This window comes from Octopus bimaculoides, chromosome 11, assembly GCF_046866305.1.
Source record: "Octopus bimaculoides isolate indiv1 chromosome 11, ASM4686630v1, whole genome shotgun sequence".
In the NCBI taxonomy this organism is placed as follows: domain Eukaryota; kingdom Metazoa; phylum Mollusca; class Cephalopoda; order Octopoda; family Octopodidae; genus Octopus; species Octopus bimaculoides.
Genome location: NC_142938.1, coordinates 8349109 through 8377054, shown reverse-complemented (window position 1 = coordinate 8377054; position 27946 = coordinate 8349109). Strand labels below are relative to the sequence as shown.

Genomic DNA, 27946 nt, shown 5'->3' with positions numbered 1-27946 from the left:
GATCCCTGGCACACCAGTTCATATCGACTCAACCTATGCCAGTATAGGAGAAGCACCAGTAGATGGTGATGACTGATTTTCCACAAAAAACAAAGGAAGAAAAACATTTAATAATAACTAGTGAACAAACAATATATAAATAATTCCATGTTTTATTTCAACAATCTTACTTAGAGGTACATTTTGACAATGATTGTAGTCATATTAAATGACAGAGGAAGAAAGAAGTGAGAGTTGAAAACTTGAATAACAATAAGAACAACATAAAATTTTTATAACGGCAAATAAAGAGTATTGTTTATATTTTTATTTTACACATTCTCCTTGGTATTACAATGTGATGAATGTCCTCAAAAGTGATAGCTCTAAATATAGAATTTGCAGAAAAAAGTTTAAAAAAAACAAACAAACAAACCCCAGAGGTCTTTTCAATTTTTAAGAAACAAAATTTAACTATTTAGAATAATATCTGCACATATGTGGGTGGGTGTGGATATATATATATATATATATTATAATGTTAGGGAATTATGAAATCCGAACTTACAAGGAAATACAATTTACTAATATCAAATTGAGTTGTATAATGAAAAATATTTTAGTCCAATATTTTTTAGATTTTATGTATTACAAATTTTCCCCTGGGTTTTTCAGATTTTAAAACTAGTATTTTGTATAGTACGCTTTTCTTGATGGTGTCTGATCTCCTTCATCGTGTGAGTTGCACAATGGTGGTTCTTCTCTAGATTATTAATATATATATATATATATCCTTTGTGTAAAATGTTTTTTGAGTGTGTTCATAAAAAGCTTCCATGCTATTTATTCTGGCCATTGCTTATTGTTTCCATCTTCCAGAGTAACTTTATGAGAAGGTCCCACTATAGCATAAGATTAATATAATAATAATAATAATAATAACTTTTAGATGGAAATTCATAAATCCTTTAATGCATTAAAGGGTTTATGAATTTCCATTTAAAAGTTCTTATATATACGTTACACTTCTCTTTTACATAGGGATTGGGTTGGCTTGGTATTGAAGAGATCTTAAAAGTGTTTTTATATATGTATAATTTATAGCTAACACTTTGTTATACAGATTTGGGGTCAGTGCTTTTCATGCGAGGTTACATGATGGTCTTGTGTTCATCAACCAGAAAATATAGTGTTAGTATTTAACTGTGTAAAAAAACAAAAAGAATCCTGTTCAGGTCTACAGATATATTAAACTTAAACCCCCTACCAAACCTTGCCCCTCCATTTTACTGAGGGATGAGACTTAGGAACTACTGGCTAAATATTTAATCCTGGGCTTTATGAATGACTGCGACATGAAAACATTAAACAGTTACAGTTAATTCAAAATATTACATATCTGTGATATTTGTTAGAAGAAAATTGAAATAAAATATGTCTAATTCAAGGATTACAGAATTTTTTTTATGGATTTCTTTTGTAAAAGATTCAATGGAATACCAATAACTTTCAAGCAATATTTTGAGGTTCTACAGCAATTGCAGTGGATCGTATTGCGTGTTATCTGTTGGATATGCAATTTTAACAATAAAGATTGAATATCAAGGACATATTCATAGAGATGGCTTGATTCGGACATTTACCCAAGAACATGTGATTTATGGTTGAATGAGTAATTGGTAAAAGTGAAATATTTATTTCAAAGACAGACTTTGGAAGACCTGCAAACAACTACTGTATTTGCCAGCATGTAAGACACACACCTTATTTTACAAGAATACTTTGTGGAAAAACAAATTTGGTATGTTTGATCATACACTTATTGAAACATTAGTTAGGAGTAATAGAAGCAGTATTAATACCAAATAGCAATCTATATATCATACTTAACATGGATGTACTTTAAGAAAACCAAAAAAAAAAAAAAAAATAAAATGCACTGGTGCCATGTAAAAAGGACCCAGTACACTTTGTAAAGTCACTGGTGTTAGGAAGGGCATCCAGATATAGAAACCATGCCAAAGCAGACAATGGAGCCTGGTGTGGTCCTTGGCCCTTACCAGCTCCTGTGAAACCATTGAACCCATGCCAGCATGGAAATAGATGTTAATATTATGATGAGAAAACTGCAGTATTTGTCCTGAGGAAGCTTGTATAAACAAATAGTGCTGATATTTTGTGCTTTTTAACATTTTATGTCTATATGAAATGCTTTCTCGGGGACAAAAACCCATTTTATGGTATTCTTAAAATTAAGTAGGATATAAAGGTCATTTTTAAAGTGGTTTTGTAAGGGAAAAAAAGTATGATTCATTGCATGTACATACAATGCTGTGACAGATACTGGCATAAAGTATATATCACAATATATTTATCATAAACTATGTTATGAAAGTACAATATCTTAGCTTTATCTTCTTTCAGATCAACTGAATAGTTGTTTATGTTTTAGTGAAGAGAGGCCGTTGCCAGTACCGCCTGACTGGCTCCTGTAGGATTTTCGAGCGAGATCGTTGCCAGTGCCCCTGGACTGGCTTGTGCGGGTGGCACATAAAAGACACCATTTCGAGCGTGGCCGTTTTCGTGCGGGTGACACGTAAAAGCACCCACTACACTCTCTGAGTGGTTGGCGTTAGGAAGGGCATCCAGCTGTAGAAACTCTGCCAAATCAGACTGGAGCCTGGTGTTGCCATCCGGTTTCACCAGTCCTCAGTCAAATCGTCCAACCCATGCTAGCATGGAAAGCGGACGTTAAACGATGATGATGATGATGATGAATTGCTAGACAGGATGTGAAACTCCCATTTCTGGCTTTGATGTTTCGTGTTATGGTGATCGTGCACCAAAGCTGTGTTTCTGTTATCATCCTTTTTGTCTTTTCATTCCGATAATAAACAAATCAAATGTTTCTTAAAGATAGCACAGTCATTAAATAATGTAAGATGCCTATCAGATGCGGGTTATATATGCCAAGGAAAGAGATATGAGATGATGTGAGCTCACCACATAACTGCCAACATATTGTAAGCAATTTTATAGACTGTGATAATTTGAATTGTTTTCAATATTTTATTATTTCTAACAATTATTGTGAAAGTACATGGCCTAATGGATAGGGTGTTGCACTCATGACTGGCAGATTGTGAGTTCATTTCCTAGACAAGGTGGTGTGTTGTGTTCTTGAGCAAAACACTTCATTTCAAGTTGTTCCCTGTGGGTGGGAGAGTGGCAGAATTATTGGCACATCAGCAGAAATGCTCTACAGTATTTCTTCCGGCTCTCTAGTCTCTGAATTCAAACCCTCACACCCTTGGAGAAGACAATGGGAAACCACCCCAGTATTCATCCAAAGTCTAGTCATGGATGGCCACAGTTCCAGTAATCTACTTAACGACAGCAGAGGAGTACAGGCCCTCTCAGGTTGTACAGAGAGTGCTGGAGACGGTTTGCTTGACTCAAATGGTTATTGTACCAAGCAGATCAAGCTCATCTGGCATCATAGCCTACAACACTCAGTCTCCCATCTACAATACAGCCATGTTAGATGCAGGGCAATTTGGGGATACATTTAAAACTATAAAAAAATGTTATCTTATACATCGACAAATATGGTAGTTAAGACTGACCTAAGAGTATTGTATCTTACTGATCAGGTGAAACAGGAAGGATTGAACATTACATAGATCTATCAAACCCTATGCCAGAATTGTACAATGCATCAAAGCAATAAAGATATAGAAGTTCAGAGCTAAACAATTGGATGCTTTATAAAATTTGTTGAATTCAAAACTAAATGATTGGGTGGGTTATAAAATGTGTCAAATTATGTTAGAACTACCTGTATGAAGATGAGGTTTGTAAACACTAAAATACTGCTACTGGTTCTTAAAAGTTTGAAATCTCAAGGCCTAGTATATCCAAGTACTTAATCTTGTTATTATTTCAACACCGGAATCATGGAAATATAGAATTTAGGTTTCAGATTTTGAAGAGTTTAAAACAACCGGTGGCGTCAAGATGTTGATGTTGGAATTATCTACACCTCAATAGTTAGGTGATTTTGTATTTATTGGGAAAAGATGCAGTTGGACTTGAAAATTAAACAAACAGTTACTTGGAATTGATATTTCAGAAACAAGGTTATAGATATTTGCTTTCAGTGGGTCAACAAATAACAACTGTAAGCAGTTCAGATCATCAGACCACTTTAATATCAGAAATGGTTCAAGTGATAAAAACTACCAAATTATACAGATTCATTGCTGCTGAAAATGTTAAACTAATTCTATGTTATGTATTTATATTTGTTCAATAACTTGTGATATTTATAGAGGAGGTGGAGGCTGAAAATGCTGATAGTTTCCATTTTTTTTTTTCATATAATAATGCACTTCTGTAAGTATGGGCAATGAAATCCAAGGAGACATGCACTGTTCCCTCTGCATGCAAAGTTATGCATGCACACATTTAAAAACTAGTACAGAAAGAGATTAATGTATGTACAAGAAATTATTCTTTTTTACTCTAGGTACAAGGCCCAAAATTTAGATCGACACCAGTACGCAACTGGCACTTAATTTATCGACCCTGAAAGGATGAAAGGCAAAGTTGACCTTGGCAGAATTTGAACTCAGAACGTAAAGACAAATGAAATACCGCTAAGCATTTTGCCTGGCATGCAAACGTTTCTGCCAGCTCACTGGCCTATGTACAAGAAATTATTGTGTGCAGAAAAGGTTAATCATCTAAAATGATGTAGCAATTAATAATTATACTTATATACATTGAGCAAACACTTTTGTCACAGGACAAAAAAAAATTTTTTTTTAAATAAACAAAAAATAACAAAAAACAAACTCATACAGTAACAGATATTTGAAAAATAGACTAATAAAAAAATTGAAAGAGCATTCTTGTATTTAATATGCACTAACTTTTCTACAACATTATGTATGGAAAAAGAAAAGGAGTGTTTAGTCAAATTTATTATAATTGCTGTATAAAATATTCACATATCCCAAAAGTAAACTTAAACAAATTTGAAAGTGACCTTTGAACTTCACCAGTCTAAGCTGTAAAAGTAGTACACCTGCTGTAAACTGTATATTCTGGAAAATCACACTACCATATTTTTTTTCATCTGTAGTCCTTAATGTTGAATAGTTCTAAAGAATTAGTTGGTTCTTAAATTTAATGCTTCTGAAAATTTAGACATTTGCTTGACTTGTCAGGACAGTTGCATTTAATATTTTTCCATAATTGAATCAAAAAAGCAGGAGCAATACATATTTCTTAAGAAATTTGACAAGCAAAAAAGCATATTTGGCAAAAAAATGCAACATAATATCTGTTGTAAAAATTTAAACTATATTTTTTTAGTATTTTTAGAATAGTAAAGTGATTTTTGAATAGAATTGAATTAAACTGAATTTGATTAAAACTTTAGAATTCATATTATTATATATGAACAAATGTTCATTACAGGTACAACACTAACATTCCAATCCCCAATGGTTCAGAACTTCTCATAATCTGCAATAAGTTACAAACAGAAACTTCAAATTCTCATGGCCACTGGACTAATTTACCAGGTGGCCGCATTTCACAGTATCTTGCACAGTACAGCACTAATAAATTCATTTCTTGTATTTCACTTAATTATTTAAGAAAATTTTAATATTTGTTTAATTTAGTGTGACCACACCTGGTTTGGAAAAATCAGTAGTATGGAATGATTTTGTAACCAAACGTTTTGGAAAAGTCAATGTTGTACCTGTATTAATTAAAATTTTAAATGTTTCTTTAGCTGAAAACTGACGAAACTTTCTTTTAAAATTATTTTACGATTGCAAATGTAATTAAAATTACCTTATAATTGCTACTATAATTAAAAAAATGACAACAATTAAATTTTAGGCTTGTTTATTTATTTAGATATGTGACTTAATTAGGCACAGTTTTAAAATATTAAATGTTTCATTGATTTCATGTTAGGAGGTAGAGAGAGAAAAAAAAATCATATTTCCCTCTAAATTCATTACATACATATCCCAATAATACTTATTTTATACATTCACATACTTAAGTGAGGATTATAAACGTATTAATAAAGATGTTAGTTTTCTCTTAAAGGATAACAACATCTGCATTATAAAAAAAAATCATGAAAAATATGTGCGTATTTTTAAGATATGGATACAACATTTATATTATTTATAACAATGATGATGCACAAATTTGCTTCAACTTGTACATTCCAGAAAATATAAATTGTATAAAAGATATAAATTACATTTCACAAACTAAACCTCAAATGATTTATTTATATTAAATAATGATGAAAATATGTGAATTGAGTTCAGTCAAATAATTAGTTGTAATGTTAATGAGGGGTGGCAGTAATGGGATTGTTATTGTTACTGATGCGATATAATAATTTTTATTATGAATTTATTAACTGATCCAAAGTGAACTGATGTATTCTATTCATGTATGTATTTTGCATTATTTGTAACCATATACTGTTTCTTTTTCTCCCTGTCTTTGTATTTACCAACAAATATTGTTTTATGCTAAGAATATGTACACTTCCAAGAGGTATAATCTTTAGAAGATTTTCTCAGAAGTTTTTCTAGTTTCAATACTTCAATAATTTAGTGCAAATCAAAACCTTTATATGCTGTAAGCTTTGCTATATCCTTTTTAGGATATTTTGAAAATATCAAAATGGCTAACTCTTTTTCTTCTCTCTTTGTCTGAATATTTGCAAATACCAAAGAATGTTTGCCTTACTTCATACATGTATCCCTAATTACTACAGCAACCATTTTACCACAGTAGGCATGTTCAACTGCAGAGAGATACTCACACTTGAATACAGTTAGGCATCTTAACAGAAAACATTCTCTGTTGGTATCTTAGTAAATATTATTGATATCTGAACAGAAATTATAGAGTCTCAAGTTCTTTTAGGCTGAAGCCAATCATCCATCAATGGCTCTGCAAGTTATCACAATCATATTTTTGAAAGCTTTTACGAAAGAGTGTATGTAGTAGGTGAGTCATGAAACACAGGCTGATTTCATTCACTCAACTAGTTAATTATATATTTATATAAACAAAAAGGAATTAATTAAATTGGTTAACTAATGGATTATATAATATTTCATGCAAGCTTACATTCAAATATGTGACATATGCATGCATGTAGGTATGTATGTATGTAACTGTGTGTTTGTAATATCTATCTTTCTGTATGTATGTATATATATACATGTATATATATACATATATACAAACACACATAATCTAACAGGAGATCAAGGAATCTTACTCTCTACCTTGATCCATTACCATCCAAGTGTGTGTGTGTGTGTATTAATTCAAATGTAAAGTGTTATATATCCATTATGGCCAATCTTACCAATTGGTCTCGCACCAGGGGTTCAATGGAGTCTTAGATAACAGTCCAATTATGTAACCCTGTGCTCTTCAGAGATAACAGTTATGAAACGAGATATATGGCAACTGCCCAGCAGAGGGGTCACACAGGAGAGCTAGGAAGAAGGGGAGATAATAAAGTAGTGGTGATCCCAAAATGAAACCAGTAAAAGAGTAAAAGAGAATATATATATATATATATATATATATATATATATATATATACTTATCCTTACATAGAAGGAATTGAATGTGCAGTGATTTTATTTTCCATTGTGATTTGTCATTCACTCTTGAACTCTCTCTGTAAGTTTGTGATTGTTAGAGTTTTATTGATGTAGTTGGTGAGCCCCTTGAGCAAACTGTGATCAAAGGCATTCCAACCATGACCATCCCATCCCATCCCATCCATCTTTTCTTCAAATATAGTGTACTAAGACTACATTATTCGATGTGTTTTTCATTTTTTTTTTTTTAAAGACAAGATGGTAGTGAACAATTGGAGGGAGATTTGGCTATCATTTCTAGGAAGCAACAGATAGAGGCTCTCTCGTTGACAAGCGAATGTTCTTTTAGTATTTGTTTGTGTATGTAGTATTATGATATTTATTTTTCTGATGTTGCGTATGTTTGATACTCTCATGGTTGTGTAGCCACCGATCAGCTCTTCTCAAGTAGACCCTTGGCATGGAGGTAGCTGCTTGAAATACCTGAGTATCGACCTTACATATAATACTACCCATATTCTGTACATTAAAATACGTCTATTAACAACTATGTTATAAGAATTTAACAACTTCAAGAGATGCGAAATACTCTTTTACTCTTTTACTCTTTTACTTGTTTCAGTCATTTGACTGTGGCCATGCTGGAGCATCGCCTTAAAGAAGTTTTAGTAAAATGAATCAACCCCATGGGTGGTTATTTTTTAAAGCCTGGTACTTATTCTATTGGTCTCTTTTGCCAAACTGCTAAATTATGGGGGACAAACACATACACACACACACAGTCTGTGAAGGTAAGATCAACAAAATATATATATATATATATATATATATGATGGGCTTCTTTACAGTTTCCATCTACCAAATCCACTCACAATGCTTTGGTCAGCCCGAGGCTATAGTGGAAGACACTTGCCCAAGGTACTGCACAATGGGACTGAATCTAGGACCATGTGGTTGGAAGGTTGGGAAGCAAACTTCTTACCACGCAGCTGTGCCTTTGCCTATGCACATAGCTGCGCCAACATCTATTATTTATAGATTCTCTACTTTGAGTTCCACAGTTAAAAACAAACTCATGAACTCACATCTCTTGAAGATTCTAAATTCTTACAATGTAAACAACACACATTCCTCATTTATAAGAACAAAGCTTTTGTAATGAATAAAGAATTTTAAAGGATTGCTTTGATCCCATGATAGAACATCTGTCACATTTACTGAAGATGTGAGTTCATGTCCCATGGGTAGCCTTTGACGTTTTTCTATCCAAGAGGTTTTTCAACCCAATAATTTCAACCTTACAAGTTTTTCAACCCAATATTCTACATGTTAATACTTATAGCTTTATCTACTTCAAGTTCGATAGTTAAAAACAAATTATATCAATTAATGTTTTGCATCTTCTGGAATGTATCTTTGTGATATATTTTTAAAAAGCTTCTTTTTATAATCATAGAATTCAATTGTTGTTGTTTTTTTTTCTTAAACATTGTCATAGTTACACAAGTATTTTTAAGAGAGAGATTCTCTTATTTCATTTGGAAGTAAATATCCACCCCCAATTGTAGATGATTTGCAACATGTCTCCTGTTGTGTAAGGGCATTATTGTCTGCCTTTGTTTATTTAAAGATGACCATGTGGTCATCAGCAAATATTTGTCTCAAAATGATGCAATTTGTGTTGTCGTTGTTATTTAAGTAATGAAAAATAATGGTGATTTCTAACATCAGCAGAAGGCCACAAATTATGTGGGGAGGGAACAAAAAAAAAGTGTAGTCAATTTAATCATCAATCCCAGTTTCTGAATATTGACCCTGGAAGGAAAGAAGGCAAAATTGATAGTGGTGGGATTTGAACTAAAAATGTAAACAGGTAGAACTAAATACTATAAGACATTTTATCATGGTACTCTATTGTTTCTACCTCTCCACAGTTTTGATTATTATTGCTGCTGCTGCTACTACTACTACTACTACTACTACTACTACTACTACTACTACTACTACTACTGCTGCTGCTGCTGCTGCTGCTGCTACTACTGCTGCTGCTGCTGTTACCACTGAGGCTTTTGTTTTAGCATTTTCATTATCAATTATTATCATCATTATTACAACTACTATTACTATTGCAGCTACTACTACTACTATTGCTATGGTGGTACATGTATTTTTACATTGTTATGGAGAGGATTGCTTTGCAAATTTAGTCATTTACATATGAATTGTGGAAGAATTTCCTTTTCAATGGATACTTTTCCTCCAACCAGCCATTCAGTCAACTAAACTGAGTGTTGTACCTGTTCTGATTTGAGCAGACTGAGGTAAGCAGAGTACTTGATTTTATCTGAGGACACATCTGGTCCACACTGTAAAGTGGTTGGTGTTTGGAAGGGCATCCGGCTGTAAAAACCATACCAAAGCAGACACCTTGCTGGTGCTGGTGCCACGTAAAAAGCACTTGGTGCCCTCTGTAACATGGTTGGCATTAGGAAGGGCATTCAGCTGTGGAAACCATACCAAAACAGACAGTGGAGCTTGGTGCAGCCCTCTGGCTTGCCTGCTCCCACCAAAACTTCCAACTCATTCCAGCATGGAAGACAGATATTAGATGATGATGATGATGATGATGATGATGACGATGACAATGACGATACTATATACTGGTTATAGCAAGTGAGATTTTAAATTCATGACATTCTTAGCCAGACAGTAACTTACAACTTTAATCCTCCTGACTGTTGTGTATCCCCAAAAGTACCTTAAGAGAAATAGTAAACCAGGATGATAGGAATAAAGAGAATACGTTAACGAAAACTTACAAACATGCTTTGAAAAATAACTCATTGAACAAGTTGAACCAGCAGTAAATGGTGAAAATAATTATTTCTACAATAGGCACAAGGCCTGAAATTTTGGGGAAATGGGTCTGGTCAATTACATTGACCCCAGTGCTCAACTGGTACTTATTTTATCAACCCCCAAAAGGATGAGAGGCAAAGTTGACCTCAGCAGAATTTGAACACAAAAAAACGTAAAGCTGGAAGGAACGCTGCTAAGCCAGTTGTCTGGTGTGCTAACAATTCTGCCAAAAACTCAGCAGCATGAAAATGGTGAAGATAATCTATGATAATCCAATGAAAACAGTTGGCTTTAATATCTTAAAGTTGAAATAATGGAATATATCAGGAAACAATTGAATAATTACATAAAAATAATAATTTTGAACAAGGAATGGAATTCTGTTATCATGAATATTTCATTTCACAGCTTCGTCTTAACATCTGTTCGGTCCTCCCATCCACTGAATGTAAAAATATAAAAGAAAATTTTTTTGTACTGTTTTACAGATTTCAGCCATCTTGCTGTGGCCATGTGTGTGTGTGTTCATATATATGTATGTAACATATACATACATATATATATGTGTATATATATAAATGTGTATGTGTGTGTATATGTACATGTGTGTGTGTGTGTGTGTGTGTGTGTTAGGAAATTGGTAGACTGAAACAGTAGGGTTTTTTTTTCTTCTTCAATGTAATATAATTCAAGAAAGGAAATAAATGTCAATACAGAAAGATAAGAAAAACAGAAGGAAGAAAGGAAAAATTAAGAAAATAAGAAAGAATACTTACAAAAATAAATTATGAAAAAAAAAAGAAAAATTTAATTTCATAATCTTCAACATAATTCTGAGATGTGTTGAAAGGAAGATGTGAAAGCCATTATTTCCTATGCATGACATGAACATGAAGATATGTCTGCCCTAAATTCCCATCCATTGCCCCAAAAACCAGTGCAAAGAAATCCACCTGGGCCTTTCAGAGGAAAAGAAGGACCCGTTATCACAAAATCAGGGATGAGATTAGAAAACTGAAATAGAGAAAAAAAAGAAAAAAAAAGAAACTTATCTCAAATAATTTTTAAGGAGACATTTAAAAAAAAAACATGCACAAAGTCACTTCTGCCAATTCCCCCTTCCCTCTCAAAGGCTCTTTGTCTTGCAAGTTACTTGGTGACCCTGCCAGTGCTGGTGCAATGGTAAAAACATCCAGTTGACACTGTAAAGTGGTTGGCATTTGGAAGGGTATCCAGCTGTAAAAACCAGGTCTAAACTGACTTCATTTGTGATGTGTAAAGTACTCAGACCACCCTGCAGAATGGTTGGTGTTAGGAATGGCATCCAGTCGTAAAAACTATGTCAAAACAGACACAGAAGCCTGGTACAGTCTTGCTTAGCCAGTTTCTGTCAAACCGTCCAACCTATGCCAGCAAGGAAAGTGGAGAGATGATGATGATGATGTATCATAATAAACATTTAAAAATTTTTCTTTCTTTTTACAGGGTGTCCAGGCTAAATTTGACAATAATGTATGTCAAATTTAGCAGGAAAGGACACAGCAGACATTCTTACTGCATTTGCTTGCCAGATTTCAATCTCCACATTTTTGAACACGGCTTTAGGCTCAAGTCAGACAGCTATGTGAAGCCGCTGGAGAGTGGTCAATCCCTAGCTGGATAGGGTTGCTGCTGGAAGGCCATATTTGGCAGCTGAATAGAGAACAGATAAAATAAACAGAACAAATTTTTGGTAATCAGTCCCAGAGCAATACCAGTAATAGAAGCATGAACGCATATTGTTTTATATATTTGCTTGTCTATATAGGTATGGGATGGACAGGCCTGTTCAAAAGCAGCAACTCCTATTGTCACGATTCTTTGTTGTCTGATATACACACAATAGAAAAAATATTGCCCACTGTTTTGTCATGCTAATCTCTTAGTGCAAAAAAAATGAGAACAATTAGCCAATAACTAGCTTGAAACTGTGGTTTCGATTTCAAATCCTGGCTTCAGAAAGTTGGTAATTGTTTGCTAACAATACATTTTAATGTGTCACCAGTACTAGAATGATTGTCCACTAGGATTAAAGAGCTCCCTTACACACACACACACACACACACACTTCAATAATATCAAATAAGACTATGACATCAAGAACACTCACTAGAACTGGTAAACCAGTGATGGTTGGCACTAGCAGGAATTAGATTGGAAATAAATAAAAAGACAGTAAAGAGGTATTTGCAATAATGTTATTGGGATGAAGAATAAAACAACAGACTTACGGGAGACCTACACATTGGTGGTATAGTAGGCGTTGCCAGAGAAACAATATCAAGTAATCCTTCAAAAGACTGACCCATCAATAACAACGCCAAGTTGTCTCCTCCATTTGGTACCAAAGACAAGATTCCTGATCGCAAAGACTTGAATCTGCATTTCTCCAAAATAATTTTATTATCTGTAGAATAAGAGATAACAAGGTGGAAATAGCAGCAGTATACATTTGCATGTTCTTTTAAAATTATGGTAATGACCAAATGAATACAATCATGAATACAAGAAGTTGAAATGGGGTTCCTGCAAAGGTAAGGCCATCTGTGGAGGAGGGAGTCTCTCCAGGTCAAGCTGCTATTTCTCTGCATTGAGTGATCACAGCTCCAATATCACAGAAATGTAATTAGAACATCACCAAGAAGAATCCCGAGAACCTGGATCCGGTTGGTTTCAACACAAAATAAGTGGAATATTTGGGCCTGAAATGGCCTGTTTAAATGCTAAACGGTTACAAAGTATTTGCTCAACATGGGGCTCAAACCCACAACCCCAAGATTAAGAGTTTCGTACTCTACAACTGGTGATGCAAGAAAAAAATATGAAATATCATTACCTTCAATGTTTATAGGTATTTTTTTAAGAAATTCAGATGTTAAGCTGTTTTCTTTAGGGCCACCTATGATTATGAGGTTTCTTTTCTCTGAAATGAATATATATCATTAATAAGATAAGATTACTCATAATATATACAATTTCTTTAAAGTAGGAGAAAGATAACATATTTTGATTAGGATTGAAACAGCTTAACTTACTTAGTTTTTCTAGCGGTACTTCAGTATCTTTAACAATGGCTGCTGAAGTATCTGATGAAAGCCAGAAGTGGTTGGAAATATATACAGCAAGTTGTAGAAGTATTTGGTTAGTAACTACAGAACCTAAAGTACCTGAAATTAAAACATACTAAATTGAAACATGTCTGAAATAGGTTGTTTTTTTTTATTAATCGCTTTTAAATTTTTAAATCAGGAATAAAAACAGACTAAACCCTTTCATGACCATATTTCTGTTCACATGCAATGCTTTTGTTTCAATTAATTTTGGAAATAATGAAGAATTTTGATGGTGTTTGGAACATAAATTAATATGAAATTTTGATAGAAAGTTTAATTTAGGTTACTTTAAAACAAGAATTTGCATTTGGCACCTGTGAAATTGTAGTCATGACCGTTGTCGGTGTCATGTAAATGACACCCACACTGAAGGCACATAAAAACCACCTATTACACACTTGGAGTGGTTGGCATTAGGAAGGGTGTCCAGTCGCAGAAACCATGCCAAATCAGACTGGAACCTGGTGCAGCTCTCCAGCTTACCAGTTCCAGTCAAACCGTCTCACCCATGCCAGCATGGAAAATGGACGTTAAATGATGATGGTGAATCATGGATGGTTTTAGGTGGGCTTACATCAAAAGAGTTAATGATTTAAATAAGTTATATAAAACCAAAAATCACCTCAATAATAAAATGTTTATCTGTTTATTGAGGAGATAGATTATTGATACTATAGAACTGGGAAGATAATGGTAACACCAAGATGAGAATTTGTATCTGTTAACAACAAGAACATATTTCTTCCTAACAGACAATTATGCCGGTCCCAAGTAAATGGCACTTGTGCTGGTGGCATGTAAAAAGCACCTTCAAGCGTCGGGCTTCACAAAGGCAACTGGCACCCATGCCAGTGGTACATGAAATGCACCTGTCAAATGTTGAGCCTCATGGTGACCATGACAAATAAGTGAGACCTTTGGCAATATGCTGTGCTTGAGAAGAAGACCTATCAAGCCAAGTGAAATTGTAGTCATGGCAGATACTGGTGTCACGCAACTGGCACCCATGCCATTGGCACGTAAAAGGACCCATTACACACTTGGAGTGGTTGGTGACAGGAAGGGCATCCAGCCGTAGAAACCATGCCAAAATGGACTGGAGTCTGGTGCAGCCCCTCAGCTTACCAGCCCTGGTCAAACCGTCCAGCCCATGCCAGCATGGGTAATGGATCTTAAATGATGGTGATGATGAAGTGTGCTTCAGAAATATGATAAAGCATGGCAATTTAAGATAGACAGTATAGTTGGAAGACTCACAATACTAAACAAAAATAAGATATATATATATATAGATATGTGATAAATGTGATACAGTAATAATATGCCCAACAGAAATGTGATGTATGGTAATATCAGAACAGATTCAAGTATGGTGCAAAACACACTCTTGTTTGTATTGCTAACGGAGAGATAAATCCCCACCATCTCCAGCACCGAGATCACATGATCACATGACTCCAACCTTCATTGGTCTTGTCAATGATGGATGCTTGACCGCTAGAGATAGCATCCATCATTGTGATTGAGCATCCATTACTGACAAGACCAAGGAAGAACTTGCAAAAACTGAAAATAAAAACTACATTGATATGAAAGTAAGAAAATCTAAGACATACCAGTTACTATCAAGAAGGGTTTTTCAGCTACACGTCTTGCAGGCCCATAGTTACGATAGTCTCGGCTAGTTTCCTTGTTTTCGGTACATATAGACCATTCACCTTCAATGACAACAATATAAATAACAATAATAATAATAATAATAATAAACTTTGATTTTTTTTTTTTTTTGGTCGGCCCTAGGCTATAGTAGAAGGCACTTGCTCATGGTGCCATGCAGTGGGACTGAACCCGGAACCATGTGGTTGATAAGGAAGCTACTTACCACACAGCCCCTCATGTTATTTGGGTTAAGCCAGTCTCTGAGTTTCACCTGTATATTTACAGGATCTTCAGTCACAACTAGCCTGATGATTCTGTGCATCTACAGGTGAAATTCAAACAAACAAAAGACAGACTCAGCCAAAATAAAATACTAATTTCTATCATGGTGTGGGGAACTCCTTTTTATTTCAGTCAGTCCACTCTAAATGTGTGTGTGTGCAAATACATATACAGTAGAACCTTACAGTACGAGTGCACCATTGTACGAGTAATCAACTGTACGAGCCGAGACTCGTGCGAATTTTTGTCATGAAGTACAAGCAGAAATCCACAGTATGAGAACACAAGTCGTCCCATCTTTAAGGTAATTCAATTAATAAAACCAATTTACATATTTCTTTTACATTCTCTTTTTTATAATTGTCATTTTACTTGTAACTACAACTTTTCTGTTTTAAAACCCATAAAAAATTATTTTCGAGTGGTTTTGGGGGGCTGGAACAGATTAATTACATTTTAGTTAACTTCAATGGGGAAAATTGATTTGTAAAACAAGTAAATCATAAGACGAGTTCAGTCACGGAATGAATTAAACTTGTACTGTGAGATATCACTGTATATATATATATATATATATATATATATGTCAATTAACCTTCAGATCTGCACAGGTGTTCTTTATCAGGTGTGTTCATCATAGTGTGCACTGAGGTTGGAGGAACAGTGAAGTCAGTATCAACCTAAAACAAAAATAAACAAAACATAAACAGTAACATAGAAAAATGAAATCCAGTCAGAAATTATATTATAAAGTGAGACCTTAAAGCAGTTTATACAGGTCTTTTATTTTCCTTTTTACATGCTTTAGTTATTGGACTACAGCTATGCCAGGGCACTGTATTGACAGGTTTAGTTGAACAAATCAACCCCAGTACTTAAGTGAAGAAAACAGAAGATGAGTTGTGGAGGAAGGCTTGACAAGGCCTCAGTTCTTATTTCTTTATTGCCCACAAGGGGCTAAACATAGAGGGGACAAACAAGGACAGACAAAGGGTTGGCATTAGGAAGGGCATCCAGCTGTAGAAACACTGCCAGATCAGATTGGAGCCTGGTGCAGCCTCCTGGCTCAGCAGTCCTCAGTCAAATTGTTCAACCCATGCCAGCATGGAAAGCGGACATTAAACCATGACAACGACGACGATGATGATGATGATGATGATGATGATATATAAGAACTTATTATATTTCAGACAGTAAAGTATCATAACCATACTTACAACAACATTAACCGATGTCCAGTTTATTGCTCGGTTTGAACTTTTTACAAGCTGGAATTTAGCAACATTTGATGTTTGCAGTTGAATAGAGTCGCCAGTTTGATGGATCTTTCCAATGACAAAGAAATATTGATTGAATTCAAGTTAGAATGTGAAAAACTGTAGCATTTAGAAAAAAAATTTTTTTTTTTGTGAAATAAGTCATTATTAAACTGGTGGTTATTAAAAAGAAATTAACATGAAATTTCAAAGGAAGGTTTTAATTTAGATCCGTGTAAAACAAGAAGTTTGTATCACAGAACCAAGGGTAGTCACAAGTAGGTTGGCTTGAAAAGGATTAACTCATTTTTGATAGTGGGATATTTTTCAGAATTCTACATATTTCATATAACTTCATCGTCATCGTCATCATTTAACGTCTGTCTTCTATGCTGGCATGGGTTGGACGGTTTGACAGGAGCCAGCCAGGTAGAAGACTACACCAGGTTATTGTGTCTGTTTTGGCATGGTCTTTATGGCTGGATGCCCTTCCTAACACCAAACACCCCACAGAGTGGACTGAGTGCTTTTTACTAAGGGATGTTAATTGCAACCAATTTTAACAAATTAATTTGGTGTCTGTACACTAGTATGCAAAAATTTAATCACCACAATGTTGATTAAAAATCGAAAATTGTGCTGAGCCTGAAAATTAATGGAGGCAATATATTCTATGCCCTGGATATGACTTTAAACTGCATCCAATAATGGGGCCCTAGTATAAGAGCTCTAGGTTTTTGAGGAGTGTGGAACCACATCTTATTAACTATTATTCCCGGATCTACCCTGACCCAGAGTAGTAGCATCTGTCAGGGTACTAGTTTTGAGTTAATTAACATGTGAGCCACCCGAGTCAGGGTTCATTGAAGTCAGGTGACTGCAGCATGATGGATGATGTGAACTACTTCAGCAAATGAATTTATTGAATTAATGGTAAATATCATTAGATGCTGAGCAGGTGAACAGACACCAAATGATCAATGGGCAAGATGAATCAGTTCAGTTAGCTAACCACTATCATCATCTGTGCACAGATGAGATATTTCAGTTAGAAAAAGACCAATATGACTAAAACGCAAGCGAGATGCTTATGGTGTATTGCTCAATTAGGATACCTGGCATGGGAGAGTTGCATTTGTTCAGGTAAGTTGCCTGGGCAGATGATGACGATAACGACGACGATGATGATGATGATGATGACAATGATATTTACTTTACAGACTTAAAGGAGTTAATATATTTGTTTACTTACATCTATGGTGGTTGTTCGGAAAGGTGTAATTTGTTGCAGGACACAAATACCATGGATAGATTCTCCGAAAGCAGGGTTAAGTGTCACCAGAGTATGATGGCCATCGACTGGACGTTGAGAAGCAGTGATTGAATACTGATTACCACTAGAGCAATGCTCTTTGTCAACACTACAGCTTCCTGAGCTTTTACTGAACTCTGGGATGCCACCGTGTTTCTGTGCAAATGACCTCAACTGTTGGTCATGCACAGCACCTCCGTCATTGACAGACCTGCAAAATGTTGAAGAAAACGGCATGATTAACCCTTTAGCATTTAAACTGGCCATATCTGACCAAAATATTCCACTTATTTTAAAATCAGACCAGACAGATCTGGCCTCTTACACCTACCCTACAATATCGTTTTAAAAATACTGTGCCAGTGACATGTAAATAGCACCAAACATCATAACATCTAAAAGAACAGGAAGAACGAGATTTTTATCTTACAGGAGATGGAATATAAGCCAAAACCTAAACATTTAAAACCCTTTAGCATTCACATTACTCTGTCAAATATAATGCTCATTTATTCATATTATTTTGAATTAAGCATGCACTATTTTGTAGCTTCAAGAGTTCAACGATACCATTGTTAGGCACGAGAGACCAAATATGGCCAGTTTGAATGTAAAATTGATAGAATGTTTGTGTGTGATTTGATGTTAGGAAGGGAAAGGGTTGAAAGAAGAGTAAAGAAAAAAAACAATAATAGAGAAAAAAAACCAGTGTTTTTCTTTGATTTCCCTTCTTGACTCACCAAGTATCCCACCACCAATGCTCCTTGCCTGAGAGTTCTGTATAATTGATGGCTGTCTTCAGTTCTGAAATCAATCGAAACATCCGCCTTACGAAATAGGGGTGGACAGTTCTATCATTTTCTCCAATTCTTGCTAACACTGGAATTCCCTTTTGATTGAAAAACAAAACAAGCCAATTAGTTAATTAATTAATAAATTAATGAAAAATATAACAATACATTTTCAAGAAAGAGATTATTTTGTTTAATTACAATAAAGGATATTCAGTTTCTATCAAAATTAGGAAATCTGCCTCCTTACCACATGGTTTCAGGTTCAATTCCAGTGTGTGGCACCTTGGGCGAGGGACTTCTACTATAGATGAGTGAAGCCTTGTGAGTGGATTTGATACATAGAAACTGAAAGAAGCTTATTGCATGCATATATAACATAGAGTTCTTTCATGTAAGATTAGAAACAGACATCACTTACATAACAATGGCACTCATTTCCAACTATCATTTGAAGTCAAGGCAAGGAGATAGTAACACACACATTACACACACAAATACATACATATATACATACATAAATAAATAAAGCCCCCCAAAAATGAAGAAAAAACACAAGAAAAAAGCAACAATGCGAGGACATAGTACATGCAAAGTATTAACAGATGCTCAGGGAAGGAAAGATAGGTAGTTTTACGTTTCAAGCAAAGCTCTTCTTCAGAAACAGGAATCAGGAAAGTCCAAGAGAAAAGGAAAACGGAGAAAAAAAGCAATCCACATGTAGTTACATTTTGAAAATGTATATATATATATCAGGCTTCTTTCAGTTTCTGTTTATCAAATCCATTCACAAGACTTTGGTCAGCCCAGAGCTATAATAAAAGACGCTTGCACAAGGTACCACACAGAAGTACTGAATCCCAAATCATGTGGATGTGCAACAAATTTCTTACCCAATAATTATAAAATATCATTTTTCTATGATATATATGAGATCATACATAAAAATTCTGTGGTAAACTAAATGGTAAACTCTATAGCCATCTTAAATCTCACTCTAAAAATAACAAAATACCAACAATATTCACAGAGATTGCAATTCATTATCAACTTATCACTTGTATATGCAGACATAGTGGAAATAATAAGCAATTGTGGAATATATTGTGGAGTGGATTGAACAGTTACCTTAAGATTTGAAACATGTCTGTCAGCATCATTTTCTGCAATAGCAGCTTCCATTATTGCTTTGACAGATGGATCTGTGTGGCTTGCTGAAATATCATGTCTGAAATATAAGATAATACTATCATTTTTGGCTTTCTACAAACAATTTCGGATGGGGTTTGTGAGAAACCCCATTTTATGTTGCACTGACAGTTCAATAAACCATGTCAGATGGTATTTTATTATGTGTTGTATTGTGGTTACAAAGCAGGCTTCTTAACCACACAGCCATGTTTTTACTGTGAAAGAGATGAAAAAACAATTTCTGAAACAAACCTGAAAAACAGATTACTGTCCCCGTATTCTTCTTTCTTGATCCATCCTGCGAGGGAGACTACAGCTAGGGCACGGTCAGGAAAGTGAGTAGCAAGGTGCCATGCTCCATGACCACCCATTGAATGACCTGAAGAGCAGTGAATGGCATTATCAGTATTGTTAACATGAGAAAGTAGAAATAAGAAACAAACGTATTACATTTATCCTAGTTTAACACGGATTCATTTGTCATTGATCTGAGATACATGGTCTGCTCAATTGTGAACTACACAGGTGTCATGTAAAATGCACCCATACCATTGCCACGTAAGGAGCACCTGTACCAGTGCCACATATAAAGCACTTGTGCCAGTGCCACATATAAATACCTGTGCTGGTGCCACATATAAAGTACTTGTGCTTGTGTCACATATAAAGTACCTGTGCTGGTGCCACATATAAAGCATCTGTGCCAGTGACAAGTTATGAGCTACATGCCTGTGAAAATAAAACAGACAATTGGAGCTTCCTATCTGGCCAGCATCTTTCAAATTCACTTGCAAGGTTTTGGTCGGCCCAAGGCTATAGTAGAAGACACTTGCCCAAGGTGCCACACAGAGGGACTGAACCTGGAACCATGTGGTTGGGAAGCAAAATTCTTAATACACAGCCACATTTACTCAAAACTTCTTGGCAAATCTTTAAATAAATATTGCATGTTTAATTCAGAAAATTATTTTAACATTGTAACATGCCTGAAAAAATCACATGGTCAGCTGCAACTTTGTTTTCTATCCAATCTGCTGACTGGACAAGGATACGCAGTTTTTCAAGGGCTGTCATAGCAGTCAGAGCACCAGGCCCTTCCCAGTTGTGTGCTCCATGCCTGTGAAAATAAAAATAAAGATAAGTATAATTATACATCATCATCATCAACATCATTTAATGTCTGCTGTTCCATGCCTGAATTGGTCAGACAATTTGTTGGTAAGGCAGATTTTTCTACGGCCAGGTGCCCTTCCTGTTGCCAACGCTAATTTGTTTCCAAGTATGATAATACTGTCCATGGCTAGATACATTTTTCACATAAACAATGATGATGCTCATTTGCAAAAATCAAATAGATAAGGGTACAAACCCGCATGTACATACACACAAACACACACATGATATGCTTCATTCAGTTTCTGTCAATCAAATCTACTCATAAGGCATCGATCGGCCTAGGACCATAATAGAAGACACTTGTCCAAGGTATCACACAGTGGGACTGAACCCAATCCTACACATTTGGGAAGCAAGCTTCTTAACCACATAACCACACTTGCACGCACTTACGTACCTTGAAAAGTCACAGGTAAATGCACTTCAAAGCACAAACATAAATGTCCCCAAAAGATGCAATTTAAAAATTAGCTTGTTTTTCAAAATGCCTGAATGAAATCAGTGACCAATAAGACCCTACTAATTGTTTTTAAATGAGATATGGAGCATGGAGAAGATAAATAATAATCTTTTCTAATATAGGTACAAGGCCTGAAATTTGGGGGAGGGGTATAGTCGATTACATTGACCCCAGTACTCAACTGGTACTTATTCTGCCAACTCGCCACCTTAATGATAATAATAACAATGATAATGATGATGATAATAATAATAATAATAATAATAATAATAATAATAATAATAATAATAGTCCTATCTACTATAGGCACAAGGCCTGAAATTTGGGGGAGGGGGTAGTCCATTACATCGACCCCAGTACACAACTGGTACTTAATTTATCAACTCTGAAAGGATGAAAGGCAAAGTCAACCTCGGCCAAATTTGATCTCAGAACGAAGCGATGGGCAAAATATCACTAAGCATTTTGTCCAGCGTGCTAATGATTCTGCCAGCTCGCTGCCTTCCAGTAATAATAATAATAATAATAATAATAATACATAACAAGAAGAGTACAATACAACACATAATGAAATACCATCTGACTTGGTATATTGAACTGTCAGTGCAATATAAGATCTGTACTTTATTATATGTTTTATTGTGCTCTTAGTGTGTTTTTTTTACCTTTGTGAAGAGTTACATCCAAATAATATATTTACCTTGTTGGTGCCAAAAGCCAGATTGTGTCAAATCCAAATTCAAAATCTTTTCCAACCATTCTTTTGTAACTGTCTGCCTGGTTTTGTGCTGGTACAGAAGTTCCATGAAGAGTGAGAAGGACCGGGCAAAGCTTTGAGACACATTTAGAAATCGGTGCGATAGCAGCTCCTTGTTGGACAGAACCATCATGATCAATGAACGAAAATAGAAAAGACTGATTAAGTTTTCGACACCGAAGATTTATTGGTGCAGATTCCATGCTACCTTCTGATGTAGAAATTTCCAGAACCAAATCGATCCCTGTTGAATAACAGCCATTTGTGAGACGATTATGAGGAGAAGTGATGGAAATGATTAGTCCAAGAATTTGACCAGGAGCTATATTCCGTTTATCAACCAATTCCAAAGTAATTGGCTGACCGTAAGATTGACTCTTGAGAGAAACTCCAATATTCTTTAACCATTTGTTGCCCAGGAAATTAATCACAGGAATACTTAGATATTGACTGAACAAATAACCATCGACTAGATCAGGTACCATTGTTGGAGAAAGTATATCAAAACTTGTACTAACTGTCTTGAAAACACATTTAAAATTTGCGTTTACTTTAGCACGTAATTTTGCATAAAGTGTATGGATTCCGCGTGTGAGGGTAATGCTGAACATAAGCTGATCTCGATGATAGACATCTCCGACAATTGGAATTTTATCTACATAGGCAGTAGTAAGTCCATGGCATTGAATAATAACTGTTTGTTCTTTTTCGTTGATAGCAAACTCACCAATAATCCAACCTTGCCATTCAGTGATACCCATAGAACCAAGAGATCCAACCAAATCATTCCATTCTAATTCAGGAGAAATTCGGATCAAGGATTCTCCTAAATGTCGATAAACTTTCCATTTGACTTCCCCATTAGGAACAATTTCAGAAAAATATTTAATATTTTTTTTCAAACGATATAATGAAACATTACGGATGCCACCATAGGCAGCCAAAGGATCTCCGTCCAGTTCCATTTTCCCAATGACAAAAGGACCGATATAATACCATTCATTGACAGAGAGACTATTTTTAGTAGATTGTTTTACAGCTTGTTTAAAACAAAAGTTTGCTTGTGTGGTCTGGGGTTGTGGTTTTTGTAAATAAAGATGGCCCAAAGCAGACCAGACGAAACCATCATTAGGATTATTTTCCAAGAACTTTAAATAACAAAGGAAAGTATTTTCATTCTGAAGAGATAATCAAAAAGAAACAAAAAGTTTAGATGTTACCAATGCTGAAAGTATTGGCTTTTATTCCTGGATTAGAACTATATAAAACAAATTCATGTAACAAGAATTGATGTGACAGAATGAGATATGAAACAATATTCAAACAGTATTCAAATAAAATAGTTCTACGGTCTATATATTTCTTTCCTTTTTTTTTTCTCTTTAAAAATGGAATATCATATTCATAAATTTTAATCAAACAAAATACAATCTATCCATTTAATCTTTCAAAATAATCCAATTGATAAATCGTTTTAATGGTGTAACTTGATGTAGATTAAACTACAAATAATAGTGTGTATGAATTTTTTTTAACCCAATATTCTAAATGCTGTTTTTTATTTATCTACTTCAAGTTAACCTGTTAAAAATGATTTATTTCATGTCTTGACGTTTCTTAATTTCTATGACATAAATCCAGTTAATAGTTTTGTTAACAAAAATAAAACACAAAAAAAACATACCTGTGGTTCCAGGAGTCTTAGGTGCGCTACTGACTTCAAGCTTGGTGAGTTGAGAGAGCAACTAGCCTTTTGTTTTGAAATTGAATTCTTTTCATTTTCAATAAAGTCAAATAATTTCTGGAAAAAAAAATAAAATAAAATAAACAAAACTGATTAGAATGAAAACTTAACCATGATTCTGTAATAACTAAAACCTCTTTTTTTTTTATACCAAAATTAAAAAAAAAAAAATCATTGCCCTCACAAATTTGTCTTACGACTTATAACTGCAATTTCATGGAACTACGTCAGAGTTGTGCAATGAAAATTCTAACACTTCAGGAACTAAATTTAACAGCTTAGTGTGTTATTAAATGGCTAGAATAGCTCTTTCATGATGTAGGTGCTTCAGTTCCAACACATTGTTTCAGATGAAGTCACTTGCAAGACAGGTACAACTCCCCAAACCCCCAAATGATTTGTAACAACTAAAACAAAGCATTATTTATTTTAACCTAGGTATTATAATTCTTTGGAATTATCATCATCATTTAATATCTGTTTTCCAGGCTGGCGTGGATTGGACTAAGAAATAAAAAATGAATAAACACTGTATTGAGCCTAGATGTGGCAATGGAAAAAGGGACATAATAGGAATGTAATTAAATGGGGAAAAAAAACCTTCAAGAAACCTCAAACCAAGCAATCATAAATCTCTTTTAAAAAACCTGTCTTCAATCATTAAGGCCTTCAGTTCTATCGCCCCTACCTTTTCAGACAAGTACCATCGATAAGAGATATTTTAAATACAGTTTTAACACAATTGTCTAAGACACGTTTGTTCCAGTTTGAAAAAAACGTACGATCGCAAAGGCATTTGAATCAATTCTTTCAGGAAGAACTAGACGAAACCAACAGAAAGTAGAGACGTTTCATTCTGCCATACACCAAATCCATAGCAAAATGGACTCTGCGGTCATTCTCAATCAAACAAAAACCCCAATATATATCAGAGATACCAAGTTGAGTATGAACGCCATATGTTAATTAAAAAAAACAAATTTAGTCTCATGCACACACGAGAAAGACGGTGTGCCTTATTAATTTGGACAGTTTTGTAGTCAATAATAAACATGCAAACCTATGGAAGAATTTTAGCTTCCACTGTTAAATCCAGAGTTTGCAATAATTTTCTATCAACGTTCATTCGATGTATATCGTAGCCTATATTGTTGAAAGGAGCTGATTCACTTTTCATTCTCAACACGAGAAGAACCTGCGAAGATTAAAACTGTTGACACAATTCCCATGGTGAAAAGATTAACTTCATATAGTTCTTGTTTAAAATATACAAATCTTTTCCTCCAAAATCAGTTGTTTTCTATAAAGAAAAGAACTACAAGTTTTCTTTAGGAACATGAAAAAGTAAATTTGCCAGAATGGAGTTAAACTGCAATAGAATTGAAGATGTATAAAATCTTCGAATATGAAATATTAATCAAGTATAAAATTTATCTAAATCAGTATGGGAACAAATATAATAGATAAATAAAGAAATTTAGAGATATTCTAGGTAAATATTTCACTCCCCCAAAATACCGGTTGACCCCACTAAAATAGTAAAAGAAAAAAAAATACAAATAATAAAAACAATGGGTAATCAGAGTAAATGTTTTGTAGTATAAAATAAGAAATAAAATAGAAGGAACTGTTCGTTTTATGATTTTAGTTAAAAACAAATTTCGAAAACATTGGACAGGTTTCTTTGGTATAGCGTCCGTGTTTGATTACGAAAAGAGGAACACAGTTTATTATCGCGATTCAGTAGGATTCTGAAACATTGTTTTAAAGAAACTAGCGTGAAAGAATGCATAGATTAAAACTAAGAAAATTGTAATTCAAAAGTGAGAAGCACCGAACGAAATAAATGGTATAAAAGGTCGTTTCTAGCTGTCTGCTATGGTGCGCCATCTCCAAAATCACGATGAATGAGACAACACTGAATCATTGAAATATGTTTAACACTGAAATAGATATTATTTGATTTCGTTGAAAATTACCGAGTAAAGTACTAACCATAATTTCTTTCTTTTTGCTTTTGGAGGCTTTTAATGAACATAAAAGCCAACCGCAAATTAAAATAAACCATAAAACATGTTTCTCATTCTTCATTTTTATCTTGTTTACGTATGAAAATCAAGCGGTGTTCAACGAAAATAATTACTACTTAATTGATAATCTGACATTCAGGAGAATTAAGATAAGTATATAAGGTTGTGATTAAGTTTAATTCGAATTATTATATAGAAATTATCTATTGTAAATATCTAGAAAGTAACAGATATATGTACAGTTTCAGAATAATGCAAATCTAAAGAAAAAGAATTCAGAAATTCTCAAGGTTCTGAAAAACGTGGCACAGTAGTTTGGGAGATGTGGGTGACAACGCAAGTTAGGAGAAGCAGAAGACTATATTTGAACATTGGTACAATGGACAAGGCAGTATTCAATGAGTTTCATTCATGGGTTAATAATTTTTTTCTACATTTAAAAAAAATTGTTTCTGTTTTTTTAATTGATTACTTGAACAGATTTAAGGAAGTAGAGGCAGTGTAGATGAGATGATGTTCACAACTTTTCTTTATAAGAATAGGAGGATCGTGAGAGGTGAATTAATATAGATAATATTCAGTTTAGATTATAAAAACAGTGGGGAAGAAAAGCGGAGGCAAGTTTCACCAAGAATGCTTTCTCGGAAGAATCAACACACTATAAGTGACATGTGAAGGAAAGTGGTATGTGCAATGTCCAAGATGTATTCGAAATATTTTTAAGGCGATTCGCCTACTGTAGATATTGGTGAGATTAATATCTCAAAGTTCCACCCGAAAATTAAAACTCGGTCGCAAAAATAGTAATTGATCCTTACAACATACAATATTTGTTACCGTTGTTGTTCAGTACTCATGAATCAAACTTTTGAATAAAGTCCACCTCAGATATAGGCGGGGTTTGAACAGTCGTCTTCGTTCTTAAAATATCCTCTGGCTTCTCATGCCTGTTAAGATAGTGGCTCCAAAAGAGTCTTTACCCCTGGACACTGAAAACCTTTGCTATTCCACTGTATTCCATCAATGACTATTGCATCTTTATTCGGACATAAACTATCTAGAGCCATTATTATCCTACGGTTGTATGATGTAGTTTGAAAGGTATTTGACTGCTATTTCTTGAATGTCAACCTTATTCTTAAAACTTCACATTCATTCAGATATTTTAATTCACCAACTATAATTTTTAAAGACTTTCCACTTTATTTTACATAGGTATAGTAACATTATTCTGGGGGATGTGCAATGTTCATGTTTTTCACATTACTGTTAGTATCAAAAGACTACAACAACGATGTGAATTGGAACTTTATCGCAAGAATATCCAATATTTAGGAGGACTTTAAGAATGGGCATGCAGAAAATAAAACAATTTTTTTTTCTCGATTTAATGATTCCGTTCTGTAAGGCATTTCATTACTGCCTTGAATATTTTTTGCTCTTTATTGTAAGCTGGTGAAAGTAAATTCCTAAAATGTTTAATCATGCCTTCGAATTTTGTAATTAAATGAAGCCATTAAAAAAATAGTGACAGGATGAAATGATGTGGTCCGATTTAGATAAATCTCCATGTAGATATTGGTTTGGTTTTTCACACTCATTTCAGAAATGGTAAACCGTTTTTATTAAAA

General features: G+C 34.3%; 1 protein-coding gene across 6 annotated transcripts; it reads right to left on the bottom strand.

The window, feature by feature from the left end:
* Positions 1-134: 134 nt before the first annotated feature.
* On the bottom strand, positions 135-26484 carry LOC106880885 (uncharacterized). Of its 6 annotated transcripts, none has more exons than XR_016243581.1 (16): positions 26281-26484; positions 24226-24342; positions 22485-23719; positions 21135-21265; positions 20401-20527; positions 20086-20185; positions 18907-19055; positions 18107-18377; positions 16816-16923; positions 16194-16278; positions 15274-15375; positions 13580-13711; positions 13381-13467; positions 12776-12951; positions 11282-11519; positions 135-10947 (listed from the first exon to the last, which is right to left on the bottom strand). XR_016243581.1 is itself a non-coding variant. In XM_089359390.1 (15 exons), the coding sequence occupies exons 1-15, from the start codon at positions 26374-26376 to the stop codon at positions 11379-11381; spliced, it is 3057 nt and encodes a 1018-aa protein (XP_089215516.1). In that variant the 5' UTR covers positions 26377-26484; the 3' UTR covers positions 135-11378. The 6 variants fall into 6 exon arrangements, 3 of the variants coding, with proteins under 3 accessions (XP_089215516.1, XP_089215517.1, XP_089215518.1); XR_016243582.1 differs by having other exon boundaries at positions 135-9461; XR_016243583.1 differs by lacking the exon at positions 26281-26484 and adding an exon at positions 26120-26187.
* Positions 26485-27946: the final 1462 nt, after the last annotated feature.